At 43.1% G+C, this 15752-nt stretch overlaps 1 protein-coding gene across 4 annotated transcripts; it reads right to left on the minus strand.

The window, feature by feature from the left end:
• Positions 1–4446, minus strand: LOC120671962 (histone deacetylase 5-like). 4 transcript variants are annotated; one of them, XR_005673917.1, is made up of 15 exons: positions 4074–4446; positions 3821–3910; positions 3649–3744; positions 3259–3336; positions 2850–2924; positions 2630–2704; positions 2401–2439; positions 2133–2263; positions 1864–2038; positions 1645–1791; positions 1232–1556; positions 1051–1115; positions 802–972; positions 584–728; positions 1–344 (listed from the first exon to the last, which is right to left on the minus strand). XR_005673917.1 is itself a non-coding variant. In XM_039952241.1 (15 exons), the coding sequence occupies exons 3-14, from the start codon at positions 3742–3744 to the stop codon at positions 602–604; spliced, it is 1509 nt and encodes a 502-aa protein (XP_039808175.1). In that variant the 5' UTR covers positions 3821–3910; positions 4074–4234; the 3' UTR covers positions 28–375; positions 584–601. The 4 variants fall into 4 exon arrangements, 2 of the variants coding, with proteins under 2 accessions (XP_039808175.1, XP_039808174.1); XR_005673918.1 differs by having other exon boundaries at positions 1–375; XM_039952241.1 differs by having other exon boundaries at positions 28–375; positions 584–733; positions 4074–4234.
• Positions 4447–15752: the final 11306 nt, after the last annotated feature.

The raw sequence follows: 15752 nt of genomic DNA on the forward strand, positions 1-15752 counted from the left end.
GGTTCTACATGGTGGTACATTCTTAAATACCTTTAATGATCAACATCACTCTTCAAATTAGGCATGTCCAAAAAGAACAAAAAAAAGGTGTAATAACAAATTACATGTAGGTATGACTAGCCAGACTGCCAGACAATACAAAATGGATGGAAAAGTGAATGTATAGTGACGGGACTACATGACTGACACACGGGATACATGAAGTGTTACACATTAGAACGGTACGTTGTTACACGGCGTGATACAAGTGCAGTGCTACAATGTGACGGGATACAATGCAGTGCTAAAATGCGATGGGATACACGAGGCAAAAGTAGAGCTCTGAAGCCACAAGCACATGAAAGCTGCAAATCCACAAGAGAAGCACATGTTGAGCTGCGAAGCCACAAGATAGCACATGTAAAGCTGTGATTTGAAGAGGGTTGTAATTTGACAATGTTAACAAAACAATACAATGTACTAAAGAATTCAACTGGAACATGACTAATCATTGTTCAACAATTAAAATGGTAAATCATGAAAAGGCAACAAAAAAATTGTACTTTTAAGTTACAGAACATTGCATAGTGTACATCGTACTTACTGTGCTTGCTAGGGTAATTCAGTCTGGTATCTTTGCATGATCAGGATTTGGGATCTTTGCATGATTTGGATTTGGCTGCTTCCAAGCAAGAACATCTTCTGGGATGTCAGGTTTTAAAGACTCCCAATAGCAACTCAAGGAAGCCCTAAGCTGTAACAAAATATTAGCAGTCTTATAAAGAAAATAAAAATTAACATTGCAATGCGTTAATCTGTTACCTGTAGTATAGCATCCCAAGTAGATGCCAATGGAAAGTACTCCTCTCTGTCATCTACAACAGTGTAATCACCTGATAAAACTCGCACACATGACGCACAGCATTCACCTAAAACCTCCAAGTTATATCCACCTTCTAGGATGAGAACAAGCCCAATTTTAAGCTTCAACAGCTGGATATAAGCCCAAAAAACAGATAATTAAATTACAGTGGCGGATGAAAAGAATTCAGATGCAACAACGAACACTACCTTATGCAGAACAGTAGCATATCCAACATGGGTGACCCAACAGTCACCAAGCAAATCTCCTTTAGCTGGCCAATAAATACATTAACACAAGATAGTAAATGCAGATATCAAAATGTAGATAAAAAGATAGTAAATGCAGATATCAAAATGTAGATAAAATAAAGTAACACATGATACTAACCAGCATCGAAGCCTGCAGATATCAAAATGATTTCAGGCTCGAAGTCTTGAATTAATGGCATAACAATATAATCAAACACCGCATAGAGGTCATCATTACCAACTTTAGAGTCACTCCAACACAAATTACAGTTATAGCCAGTACCAGCACCTTTACCAATGTTTCCAGAATATGCAAAACGCCTAAAATGATTACCATCCAGATCTGGAAACAAACCAAGACGGTGCATTGAAATAACTAGAACATCAGCACTCTCTCTGAAGATATCTTCTGTACCATCACAGAAATGGACATCCCAATCCAATATAAGAACTTTCTTGGTTCCCTATTATTAAATTCATAACATTAGTATGAAGTAAACCTATCAAATAGCAGATACAAACCACATAAAAAAAGAACAGTTTGAGTCCTACGTGTTTTTCCATTAGGTACTTGGCACCAACAGCAATATTGTTGAAGTAACAAAATCCTCCGCCCATTGCTTTCTTTGCGTGGTGTCCGGGCGGACGAACAATAGCGAATGCATTTGCATGTTCGCCAGTAATAACTTTCTTACAGGCCTAAGAAGAGAAGGAAATCTAAGAACATTCAATGGCTGAACATGAAAAAATTGAAGAGTTTAAGGATGGTACCTTGATAGCTCCACCAGCTGCCAACAAAATAGCGTCCAGGGAATTTTCTCCAAAATACATGTCGCCTTTATCATCCTTAGTCTCTCTTTCGCTTAAGATGGAACGGAAGTACTTGTCCTTGTGGACATGCAGCACGTACTTCAGCCTGGCACACTCTGACTCATAGACAACACACCTGAAGATAGAGAAATTAAACTACAACTATTGAAATTTTGGTAAGAAGATTAGTAGTTATCAAGTCAAAGGATTAAGTTTTTTTTTAAAAAAAACTTTCAAGCAAATTTTCGGCTTGAAGCTTTCTATATATTGCTGCAATCCTCTCAGGCTTCTCAACATGCTTACGGGGGGGAATATGTTTCAGCATCCGTTTGTCGTAGATCAGACAAACTTTACCAGCATTCTAAAAAAAAAGAGACATAACTGTGAGTTAACACGAGAAACAAGTTCAGAGCTTAAAAGAAAACCTAACAGGTATCTGGATGTGTCAGAAAGATAAATCTGATCTACAATTTAAAATCGAGAAGGCTAACCCATTACCTCTTCCATGAAATATTCTTGTGGATGAGGGGCAGGGACCTACAAGATGGCAGATCGGAACGACACTTCAAACTCCGAACAGCAGATGAAAATAAGGATATCTAACTACTTCGAAATTCATATTATTTTCAAGGAATAGATTAAAATAACTGAAGGAGCAATACTATGTGTACCAGTGCATGAATTTATCAAGATAAAAATTGAGAAAGCAAACCATTCAAAATGTCACCTGTAAAGCAGTAGGGTGACTCTTCTGCTCTTGTTTCATAACTAGAACACGTTGTGAGTGGCGAATACCAGAAACCTACAAACAAAGGTAAAAGGATGGCAGGTGATATCCACAAATCAAACTTCAAAAGGACAAAGCAAAAGATATAATCACATAATTATTTATTTATTTTTAAAACAAAAAATTTAATATTGGGTTATAAGATGGTTCCAAATGTCACCTTTTCCGCAAGAACTTCACACTTCTCATCTCTTTTAGAATTCAAATTCCTCTGACGATTACGAAGGGCATAAGTCTACAAGATGACAAATGAAATCTACATTAAAAGAAATTGGAAGCAACAAAAATAAAGAATCTCAAGTCCTTAGATGGGTTTTTTTCTCAAATACACAGGGAGCTACGTGTCGTTATATATTAAGTAAAAGTGGGAAAACAAAAGTCCAAGCAAACAGTATAAACCCCTCCAGGGAGCCAAAAAGTCCTTAGGTGGGTATATAAACAACATATAGATTAGAAAAACAAATGTTCATACATGTTTGTGGAAAACTGTGCTACAAACATCTTCAGAGAAAAATTGTGAGCCTACAAAGTCAAAAAAAGAAGAAGAAGAGAAGGCTAGCCTATGTTACCTTTTCATTGATGGAGTCGCTTTTCAGCTCCTTTGTTTTCTTCACAGGTGAACGTGGCAGACTATGAAGGGCGAGAGCCTACAAGACAAGATGGTTATCACGATTCAAATTTGAAATTCAGTATGAACATAGATATCGAACAACTTAACAATTCATATCATATTAAGGACATAAAAACACCAAAAGGCCTTATGTTTGAGTTATTTGTTGATGAACCATAGACAAGAAATGGATGGGAGGGGGGATCCAAAGTTACATCAACAACTTTATCCTTGGAACGAACAGAAGAACCTTAAACTTGGTACATGAATCTAGATATGTATTGGTAATAAAACTTCAAATAAGTTCCAGAAAGATGAACCCATGATTTCTAGCATTTAAACCTGTTACCTTTTCATTTACAGCTTTCAACTCAACAGTTGCCGCCGTCAAGGAGTCCTTGGTTGGGAGGAACATATTAACGTTTGGTGATTTATCCATCCACATCTATCAAATAATTCTACCATATAAGACTTATTTATTGCATTAAATCAAATAATATTACAAAAATTGAAAAGATAACCTTTATAACAGAGGCTGGAACTGATTCCACAGAGTATAATATTCCATTAAATTTTCTTGCCCCTCAACCTTATCTGATTCTAAGAAAATCCTAATGAAACATGGACAATACTCAGTATTCACAAAGTGCCATGACAAGTCAGTCCATAGATAAAAAGTCAAAGAAAGTGAGGGAAATGGATTATTTCCAGACAAGTAATGTCCAGTGAACAAATCAAACTCAACCAGAATGGCATGATGCCATGAGAACGTACCTAACATTTTCATGAGTCAGCTGCTCTTTGACCATATCAGTTATAGTTTTAAGTGAATACTTTAAAGGTACCTTAGAACCTGTTAACCATTCAGCTGCTGGAAAAACCTGCAATAGCAGAAAGAGGACACCATAATTAAAGGAAAGTAGAATAAACGATCCACAAAAAGAAAAGAGACATTTCATATAGAGTACTGAATGGAACTATCGTAATGAATAATTCAGTAACGGATCCTATGATACAGACTAACATGTCGCAATATCAAGGACATTGATGGTAGGATGAATAAATTTATCCAACTTCAACAACACCAAATTTTGTAATGGTAAAATTCAGCTCAGTGGTGTGAAGAGTTAAGCTCCACACTACAAGAATGAAAGAACAATCTACGCTACAAGGATGCAACTACAAATTAATAACACAGTAACGATCCCACTTAACTAGTACTTCAGAACAAACTTCATACATTATAAGCTGCCAATTTCAAGTTCTAGCAGAAATATTCATGAAAATAAAATGAATGTCACTAGGATCATGAGAGAGAGAGAGGTGTTGACAGACGCATCTCTGTACATGATCGGCTGGGGACAGGGTTTCAGTGCATGATCGGCTAGGAGGCAGGACCATGCTACGTGATCGTGCAGGAGGGAGGATTTCTGCCGATGAGCAAGTTGAGCAGGCTGCTGCTGCTCAAGTTCCAGATGAGTACCCACATCTCCTGCTCAAGTTCCAGATGAGTACCCACATCGTAGAGATCCGGAGAGAGTGCATGTTCATGACAACATTGATCGGCCTCGATGGTGCCCAAGAGGTTTGACCAGATCACAAAAGAGACGAGTTCAAAGGTTGCGTCAGGCAGATGCACTGGAGGAAGAGGAAAGGAGAGAAGCTCCTAGAAGGGGAGTCAGATCTGAAGTTTGGCGTGTCAAGCCAAGGGTCGATGAAGGACAACAATCGGGATCATCGGCTACATCGGTTAATGTAACTTCCATGCTTTTACCGATCCAAGCAGTCGGTTCTCCCAACCGTTCCTAATGGATGAGTTCCTAGAAGATGAAGGGAAGTTGGGGCATGGGTTCACGTCGGCCGATGCATTCGAAGAAGTAGACATTATAGATGGAGATAGACCAAGGCTGACATTTATTAGTGCTAAGTTAGATCCGGAGTATAAACAAGAGTTAGTGAAGCTGTTAAAGGAATACAAAGATTGTTTTGCTTGAGAGTATTATGAGATGCCAGGTTTGGATCGATCTATTGTTGAACATCGTTTGCCTATTGAACCTGGGTATCGGCCACATCAGCAAGGGTGAAGGCGATGCAATCCTAAGATCCTACCTGATATAAAGGCCGAAATCACAAAGTTGATAGAAGCAAAGTTCATCAGGCAATGCAGATATGCTGAATGGATATCCAATGTGGTTCCTGTATATAAGAAGAATGGGAAGCTACATGTATGCATTGACTTCAAGAATCTCAACAAAGCTACGCCGATGGATGCTTATCCAATGCCAGTTGCCGATATGTTAGTGGATGCTGCTGCATGACATAAAGTGATTAGTTTCATGGATGGGAATGCTGGATACAATCAAATATTTATGGTTGAGGAAGACATTCATAAAACCGCATTCAGATGTCCAAGGCATGTTGGTTTGTTCGAGTGGATTGTCATGACTTTTGGGTTGAAGAATGCTGGAGCAACATACCAGAGGGCCATGAATTACATCTTCCATGAGATTATCGGCAAGATTGTTGAGATTTACATTGATGATGTTGTGGTGAAATCCAAGGGGTACCGAGAACATTTAGCCGACGTACGTAAAGCTTTGGAACGTACCAGAAGATATGGATTGAAAATGAATCCTAACAAGTGTGCATTTGGAGTATCGGCTGGTCAATTCCTTGGGTTTATGGTGCATGAAAGAGATATCGAAATCAGTCAGAAGACCATTACAGCCATTAACAAAGTAGTGGCTCCAGAGACAAAAGTTGAACTTCAATCATTGATCGGCAAGATTAATTTTATTCGGAGATTTATTGCTAATCTATCTGGTAAAATACAGCTGTTCTATCCTTTATTGAAGTTGAAGGTCGATCAGAAATTTGTATGGGGAGAAGCACAACAAAAGGCGTTGGGTGAAATCAAGCAGTACCTAACATCGACTCCTATGTTGGTTCCACGATTTTCTGGTTAAATACATTACAAGATGTTTTTCCATACTTTCCACATTCAGTTCTAGCTATTTCCGCACCCCCTAATCGACCAGAACAACAAATACGTATCCCCTCCACCCCTTTTGGCATTATTAATGGAATATCCTTCACTATTTGACTAAAAATGGAATGAAATGAGATTGAATTGTTCCTCAGTTGAAAAGAGATGTCTTGAGCAATCAGAGAAGCACTTTGATAAACTGATTTGATCTTTACCGACTCAATTAAGGTATTAGTGTTTGTTCTAGGCAGATAGATAGACTCCTTTCTCGCTGCTAAGGGAGAGCAAGACACTAAATCACATGATTGTTTTTTTCACCAGCGCCCTTTTTTTTGCGGGTACTAAGAGTCCTCTCACTACCAACCAGCAGACATCATCATCTGGCTAGGTCTTGCCGGTATCAACAACGAGAAAGAAGAACCAAATGGAAATAGCAACTAACTATGGCTCTTGGCCCAGACAACGTCCTAGGCGTAGGGGAGATCAAAACAAGAAGTCACACCTAGACGACGACGCCCGTCCTGGGCTGCAGTAAGTAGATCGAGAGGTCGTTCCGCCCCTTGTCCCCGAAGATGGGTAATATGTTCTCATACAATGTTGCTCCAACTTTTTTATAGAGGGCCTAGCTGGCGAGCGATCCCAGTCCGTGGCGGAGAACAAGACAGCAAGCGAGCATACCTTTGTTCGCTTCTTTTTCACCAAGCACAGAAGTTTAAGGAGAACTGTAGGTTGGTGGCTACCTAAGGAAACTCCGATTTGATCTGCCCCCCGGCTGGGAGGCATCTACCTCATCCCGATCACAAGGAGAGGTTCACCATGATGGGGGTCAGGTACTTGAATTCGATTCGTTCCGGAAAGAATTCAATGCATAGGGGACCATCCTTTTTTTGCGGCATGCTCTCCCCTGCCTCTCAAACTGAGCTATCTGGTCCCTATCGTATGAACAAGGGGTGCCCATCCTCTGCTTCACCTCCCACCACAAAAGCACAAGCCGTTTAAATTATATCTATCACCTGATGAACGTGCTATCGTAATGGTCCTTATTCAAGAGTTTGAGGGAAAGAAGCGCGTGATATATTTTGTCAGTAGAAGACTCTTGGATGCTGAAACCAGCTATTCTCCTGTTGAAAGATTGTGTCTCTGCTTATACTTTTCTTGTACCAAGCTTAGACATTATCTGTTATCGGCTGAGTGTGTTGTGGTAAGCAAAGATGATGTTATTAAATACATGCTCTCGTTGCCGATTCTGAGTGGGAGAATTGAAAAATGGATTCTGGCTTTGTCTGAATTTGATCTGAGGTATGAATCGGCTAAAGCAGTTAAGGGTCAAGTCATGGCCAATTTTGTCGTTCAGCATTGTGGGCCAAAATTAGAGGTTGTTGATCTAGTTCTTAGGACATTATTCTTCGATGGTTCATCGTGTGGAGTTGGATCTGGTATTGGCATTGTCTTGGTGTCGCCTCGGGGGGCAACATTTGAGTTGTCTTTTCCCATAGAAGCTACTGCTACCAACAATCAGGCGGAGTACTAGGCTTTATTTAAGGGAATTCGGCTGTTGCAAGAAATCGGAGCTGATGCAGTTGAAATATTTGGAGATTCCATGCTGGTGGTTAATCAGGTGATCGACATATATGAGTGTAAAGATGATATCTTACGAGTTTATCATGAAGAGTGTTGCCGATTGCTAAAAGAATTCAAAAAGGTAACCATAGAGCATGTACCCAAACTGTATAATGGAGATGCCAATTGGCTGGCACAACATGCTTCTGGTTATCAGCCGATTGAAGGTGTGATGACTTTGGAATTGCCCACCGATGATTGGAGGAAAGAGATTGTAGAATATTTGGAAAATCCCTCCAAAAAAGTAAGCCGGAGGATCAGATTTCAGGCGACTAAATATGTGTTGCTTGAAGGAGAGTTATATTATGGGACGAGTGATGGGGTTTTGCTCAGATGCCTTGACAAAGAAGAAGCTAAAGTCTTTATGGGAGAGATACATGAAGGTGTCTGCGGTTCGCATCAATCTGCATACAAAATGAAGTGGGTAATCAGGAGAAATGTATACTTTTGGCCAACCATATTGGAAGATTGCTTCAATTATTATAAAGGTTGTCAAAGGTGTCAGAAATTTAGAAACGTGCAGAGAGAACTGGTATCGGCTATGAATCCCATTATTAAGCTGTGGCCATTCAGAGGGTGGGGAATTAATTTGATTGGACAGATTTATCCACCATCTAGCAAGAATCACAAGTTCATACTAGTAGCGACATATTACTTCACAAAATGGGTTGAAGCAATTCCTCTGAAGACTGTGACATCCAAAGAGATGATTGAATTTGTAAAGGAGCATATTGTTTATCGGTTTGGTATTCCACAAACTATTACGACCGATCAAGACAGTATGTTTATTTCAGAGGAATTTTATGACTCAGTTCAAAGTTGCTAAAATTCCACACAAATATTTTAAATTCAACATTTGAAATCTAGTATTCGAATAAAAATTTTGGAGGCACATTTGTATAGCAAAATTCAAACTTCCTTCACAAGCATTCCTTCAAGCAAGCACAAAAATTAAATAAATGTATGCAAGCACATGCACATGATGCTATATTATGCTCCAGTGATACTCATGATGCTTTTGATTATTTGTTAAGCATGTTTATAAATTTTGGTTCGTGACATAATCGCACACATGCATGTTCAACAATCATATGGGAGCTAGTCAATATCTTCCTGACGGTGTGTTAATATAATTGAGAACATATCTGGTGCAAACCATAATTTCGTGAAAACTCATGCAAACCACGGTAAAAGTGTCGTCTAAATTAATCAAAAAAATCGCACATGTAGATGATATGATGATATACAATTTTGAAAAATATCTTGTCCAAACTCGATTTCATATGTGAGATATAAAAATAACAAATTTCTAACAAATCATATAGACAACTTTCTGGCTTGAAATTTGTTATTTTTATATCTCACAAACGAAGTCGAGTTTGGATAAGATATTTTATAAGATTGTGTATCATCATATCATCTATATGTGTGATTTTTTTTGGTGAATTTAGACGACTTTTTGGCCGTGATTTGCACGGGTTTTCACGAAAACTATGGTTTGCACTAGATATGTTCCCAATATAATTAGGTGATGATAGTTCCCAACAACTGTTCCCTCGGTGTCGTATATACCCGCACAGCCCATGGAGCGAGGGTCTTGGAGTTCATTCGTTGTCCCTGAGCACTCGCTCTGAGTTCGCACGTTATAAGTAGGTCGCCGTCGAGATATTTCTTCCCTTTGCCCACAGCATCGAGAGATCCACCACGTGCAGGTTGATACTAATATAATTACAGTTACCTGGCAAAAGAGTTGGTGGAGGTCTAGCTAGCGATTGATACTAACTTGGATCGATATGGTCCATGTGCGTTCAGATCCTTTTCACACGATCGATCGAGGTGTTACATACTGCTAGCAACAATGGAGAGGATATACCAGATCCGATCCATATTGCTTCAAGTGATTATGGACTCGAGGCCGCAGGAACGTGTACCCGGCTTTCTTCCCTCGTACATACCCAATGACACATGGTTTCCTCACATAGACAAGGCCCCACCAAGTCAGTTCTCATATGAACCAACATTATATTGTAGACACTGCTTCCTCACAAAGAAACTACACGTGAGACAAGATATCTCAGGTTCGAGTCTTGGGTCGTGCAAAATATTTTTTACCTTACGCATACCATTTAGACCCGGTTATTTGACCCGGGACTAAAGGGTGGGGACCGGGACTAAAAGGAGTTGTGACCAGGGACAAAAAGCCTTTTGTGTACTAGTGACTTCGAATTTTGTCCAGCTAGCTAGCACTTCTCTATTTCAACACGGTGAACTTATTTGCTGGATTCAAACGCCATGATCAAGTCAACCCGGCAAGTTTCCAAACTTCCCATGTAAATCAGATCGGCTGCCCGCGGCTCCTTGGCTAAGCTCAAGGTGGAGGATGTCTTCTTCACTCTGGTGGGGCTTGCCTCCGTTTGCCGCCCTTAGTCTAGGTCCTGCTGAACACCGTATGGGCATTCTGGTGGGGCTGCTGGGTCACTAGGTGCCGTGCTTATTTGCTTCTTAGTGTGTAGTTCTCAAACGAAAGCCTAGCATGTGTTGGTGATGATGATGTTGTAGGCATCATTTTCCTTCTTGAAGGTGTTACCGTGAAGACCTCATTGTGCAGGGACAGTTCCTGGTAAAAACCAAGGAACTGACTAACTGGTTCAGATAGCGGCATCAAATGTTGCTCTCCTCTTGAGGCGGTGTCTTGGAGTCCTTGATGGCAACACCATGGCAGTACATGCCCATCGACGACTTTTACATCATAAGTTTTCAAGAAGATAGCTGACGTGAGATATCTATTACTGTTTAAGTACCAAAGCAAGATTGAAGGAATGATGTAGAAGTTTGAAACTTAGTTGTCCAAGTTTTTTTTCTTCTTTCATTCTTGTCTTTTGTGTTACTCGGTTGGAGGGTTGGAGTCTATGTACTCATGTAGTTTCTGTCTTTCTAGCCAAATTTGTTTCTCTATGGTCGTAGATATTCACATTTGAATGTTCAAGACCGGAATATTGTCCTTAATAAAAAAATCTATCTGGCACTATCTTGCAAATATAGTTATTCTTGGCCGAAAGTAGATATTCAAATATGTGTTTTCCCTCACCTGCATGCGAGCGAGGGTTCATCATTTAATTATATGCTCGCTGCTGCAGAGTCATGTGCATCTTAATTTAGTGGAATGAGATCCTCTGCAGTCAGGTAAACTGACTGCTCCCGGCAGTCACCCCATCGGCACTGTTGGTGGGGATCAAACGATGGCAGCGAATTCCCATGCACTTGACCTCCTCACGCTGGGCCGTGGCCCAACAAGAGCCCGGACAGCTGCTCGCATCAGCCTTGCCCTTCACTGCAGGCTGCATCGTCGCCGCTCGCCTGCCGAGCATCTCGCCATCGCCGTCTCGGGCGGCGGCGTCAGCCACTCCCTGTCGAGCATATCGCCATCGCCGTCTCGGGCGGCGGCATTCTGGACAATAGCTCTCTTCCCCTTGGCTGCAGATCGACACAACATCTCCGAGGAGCAGCACGCGTCGGGGCGAGCTCAGCCCGCGGCTGGTGGCCTGTGGCCAGCTCGAGTGGAGGAGCGGCCTGCAAGACGTCCGGCTCAGGGCGGCGAGGCGAGCTCCGGCAGAGGAGCGAGGTCGCGGTGGGGAGCAAGGCACGGCCAGCTCCAGCTGAGTTGCAGCGCGGCGAGTGGAGCTCGGCCCGCGGCGGCCGGCTCGGGGAGGAGCGGCGGAGGTAGCTTGGCCGCCGCGAACGGCAAGCGTGGAGGAGCGGCGCAGAGGTGCTACCTCGGCCCGTGGCGGCTGGTTTGGGCAAATCAGCTGCCTGGCGATGGAGGAGCGGAGCACACGGCGGTGTTGCTTGGCGTGAGCCGTGAGGAAGGAGACGGGGTGTACAGAAAAAAAAGAGGATGAAGTGTTCCTGGTCTTGTTGGACCACGGCCCAGCATGAGGAAAGGTCAAGTACGTCGGAGATTGCCGTCATCGTTCGATCCCCAATGGTGTCGATGGATGACTGCCGGGAGCAGTCAATTTGCCCGACTGCAGAGGATCTCATTCCAATTTGGTACTTAGCTAGGACCAACAGTTGCTGACTACTTCTCGCGTCAGAAGAACAAATCTCAACAATACCTAATCACTTCTATAGAATACACGCGAGCATAATATATAGGAGCACTTCGCTAATCTGTAGCTTCAAATCTCATTAATTATCTTTGGCAAGTAAGCCATTACTAACCGAAATTATTTAGTTTAGTTCCATGCTAGACTGTGTTTTCATGTGAGAGGTTGACTATGTATACTTAGGGGGTGTTTGGATTCAATAGGCTAAACTTTAGCCCACTTATGTCAAATAGTAGGACTAAACATGGCTAATTGCTGATCTAATTACATAGATGATGGCTAATTTACATAGTTTGAGAGCATGAGATAACTTTACGGATTATTATGTGTATTTTGAGAGTGAGGAATGAGATGAGAACTCGTGACAAGTTTGTGGACCGGGTTGAGAGCGCGGAACAAGTTTAAGGACTATTATATGCATTTTAAGAGTTCCGGCACCATGATGAGAACTCGGGACCAAGGTTTCGGGCACTACTACAAAAATGATTTGTAGAAACGTTCAAGAGTGCAGGCAGTTTGTTGAAATTGTTTTTACATTATTATCTGGTTGTGCATTAAAAGAAATGGATGCCACTAAAAAGAGGACGAGGAACGCCAGTTCTGTAATGAACATGGCCCCATTTAGGCCATTTCGAGTGATTTTGGTGATCGAGTGACAACGCAATCAATGGGACTAACGAGTTTGCGAGATCATACTTGTAGGATTTCTTAGGTCCCTTGGATGACGTCCAAACCATATCCGAGACGTCCAATGCGCCATCGAGACGAGATGTCCAATGCACCGCCGAGACGAAGTGTCCAATCCACCGCAGAGATATCAAGTCGCAGTTTGGAGTGTCCAAATGACCGCTGCGACAAGTTGCACAAGTGCAACAAGGAAACAGGAAGTTTTCAGTGGGGTCGGATAATCTGAATGCCATGGGTCGGATAACCATATCAAAGCACCCGGATTATCCGACAAGTCAAAGCCCTCGACGACGTCGTTTTCGAGGATCGGCCGCACAGCGACGAGGCGTTCACGGACTACCTACGGTGGTACCTGCCGAGGACGCGCACACGTGTCGTGCATGTTCCACCAGATGCTCGGATCGAGGCCGCAAGGGTGTCCGAGACGTACCCCGTAGTTCGAGACCCGAACTTCGCCATAGCGGTACATTTGTCTGATTCATTTTGTAGTCTACAAAACTAGTTGCATATGATGTTACTACTTTCTTGGTTCAGTACGATGTCATACAAGTGATTGAGTCCGAGGCTTCGTCGAGTATGGGCCAGTACCATGACATGATGCCCGCGCAGCACCAGAGCACATTGTAGAAGATCGTCGACATGTGCAATCGGTTTCGACGCGCCGTGACCTGTCGTGAGGACGACACCTTCCTCCCACCTCGCAGTTCGGGGCCGGTGCCTGTGCCCGGTCCATCGTCACAATGGTCTGCACCCACGGCACAGTCAGCTCCACCGCCACCGCCACCTGACACGATGGTGACACCTTCGGGTTCTGCAGTTCGGCCCACGTACGTGCCGCGGCCGGCACATTTGTACTCAGCAGGTAAATCGTACTCTAACCTCGTGTCACTTACAATACCGTATCATGTAAAACTTTATTCATTAACTTGTACTTCTTATTTGTGTAGCGCCCGGCTCGTCGTTGTTTCCGTCGATAGATCCGTACGACGCCGGATCTTCGTCTCTTCGTCGACCAATACACGATTTAGGTACGTCTAAGACGAGTTGTTAATTTGCGATAACAAGTACATACTTAATTGAACATTGATGGATGGAGGTTTGTGAATCAGAGTACCGGCAGGAGGGAGGGACAGACGACGATGAGGAGATTCAGGAGGTGGACGACCTCGCGCAGATGGAGTGGGTGAACACGTTCTTCTCTTCTGCACCGACGCAGGAGGTCGTCGGCACATCACAGCTGGGGGTGCCCCACTCGCGATGCAGGACTACAGTCAGGTGGAGCAGACGCCTATTCCTGAGTAGGGTTGTCGGTCCACTCGCGAGATCATCCCGCCGGATCCACTGAGGTACTCGCAGCACCACACTAGGGTGGGCCAGGCTGCAGAGCGACGTGGCAGGAGGAGAGGGGGCAAGCGCGGACGCATCTAGTTTACAGGTTGTAGCTTGTTAATTACTTTGTTCCATCATACTATGTTATGTAGGCCTGTGCAGACTATGATCGGATGTGTCCATTACGTACCATTATGATTAGTAGGCCGGTGCAGTGTTTCGGGCGATGGTATGTGTCCGTGCAGTGAAATTATGACGATTGCGCCTGTGCCGTGCAGTGTTCGGGCGATGGGATGTGTCGGGACAGTGCAATAATCACGAGTAGGTCGATGCAGTGATCGTACGATGATTAGGTTCGTGCAATAATACGCTCGATGCGATACCAGTGAGTGCTGTGGAGTGTGCAAGTGCTGAAGTCATGAGCAGTGAGACATCGTGTCTTTGTTTAAAGTGGGAGGAGTGAGCGGTGTTGAGCGTGCGATGGTACAAGTCAAGAGCAACGAGAGGTCGTGTCCGTGTTTAAAGTGGTAGGAGTGAGCGCTGTGGAGCGTGCGAGTACTGTAGGTTTTTCATATGCATTTACACTCCACACTCCGGGTATCAAACCTTTGTGCGCCTATAAATACTACGAAGTTTGTGAACTCCCAGCAGCACTCAAACACCAAAGCTCATTGTATACCCAATGTCTGGAGGTGGGTCTAGCGGGAAGAATTACTACGGTTTTGGGAAAGGAAAAATGGGAAGAAAGGGAGACCCCATAATATGGGAGGGGCCTCTTGGACCTGATTCCTTTCCGAAACCAGTGTTTGAGTTTCCACCATAGAACAAGAGTGAATTTACCAATGAAACTCCTCTTCGATAATACGATAACCGTAGAGAACCGTGGCCAAAATGCAGACATGGTGAGGACTACTTAATGCAGATGTGCACCGACGGGATGGATGGCGGTCGGCGTTTCTTCAAATGCCCACACGCATGGGTAATACTCGGTTGTTTTATTTCTTTATCTTCATTGAGACACCTTACATGAAATTTGTTTTGCAGTCTTCAGATGCTCCAGAAAACTGTGGGTTTACCAGGTGGGTCGATCCTGCACCAATTGATTCAGTTCAGGAATTCATCGAGTATCTCCAGATAAAGATCTTTGATCTGGAGTGCAATGTGAACCATTACGAGGAAATGAGCGAGGGTAACAAAGACGACGAAGATGATGATACCAACAATGCTGCCGCTTCACAAGATGAACCATGCACTATTCCTTACTGCAACTGCCCTTGTCATAAGAAGAAGGGCCCTGCCCCTCCGGCACCACCGCTACACCACCTGCAATGGGTGGATACTGCGGAGAAGGCTCAACGCAGTTTGCTACGTGGGGGTACGGCTATTAGGACTACCTAGTGCTAGTGGCATGCTGCATCGTTGTATTTGTTGTGTTTTTTTAAATTACCTAAGGCATGTTAGCTTAGATCAGAATCTGTTTACCGTAGTTGCAACGGGTTCTGCCATGCCACTGCATGTCTGCTGTGTGTTTCATTAACATTGTATTATGATGTAATTCCTATGGTTTACATTGTGACGATTAGGCCGGTGCCGTGTAGTGTTCCGGGCGATGGGATGTGTCAGGGCAGTGCAATAATCACGAGTAGTTCGATGCAGTGACAGTACGACGATTAGGTTAGTGAGATATTACGCTCGATGGGATACCAGTGAGAGCTGTGGAGCGTG

The sequence above is a fragment of the Panicum virgatum genome, chromosome 5N (genome assembly GCF_016808335.1).
Source record: "Panicum virgatum strain AP13 chromosome 5N, P.virgatum_v5, whole genome shotgun sequence".
In the NCBI taxonomy this organism is placed as follows: Eukaryota; Viridiplantae; Streptophyta; class Magnoliopsida; order Poales; family Poaceae; genus Panicum; species Panicum virgatum.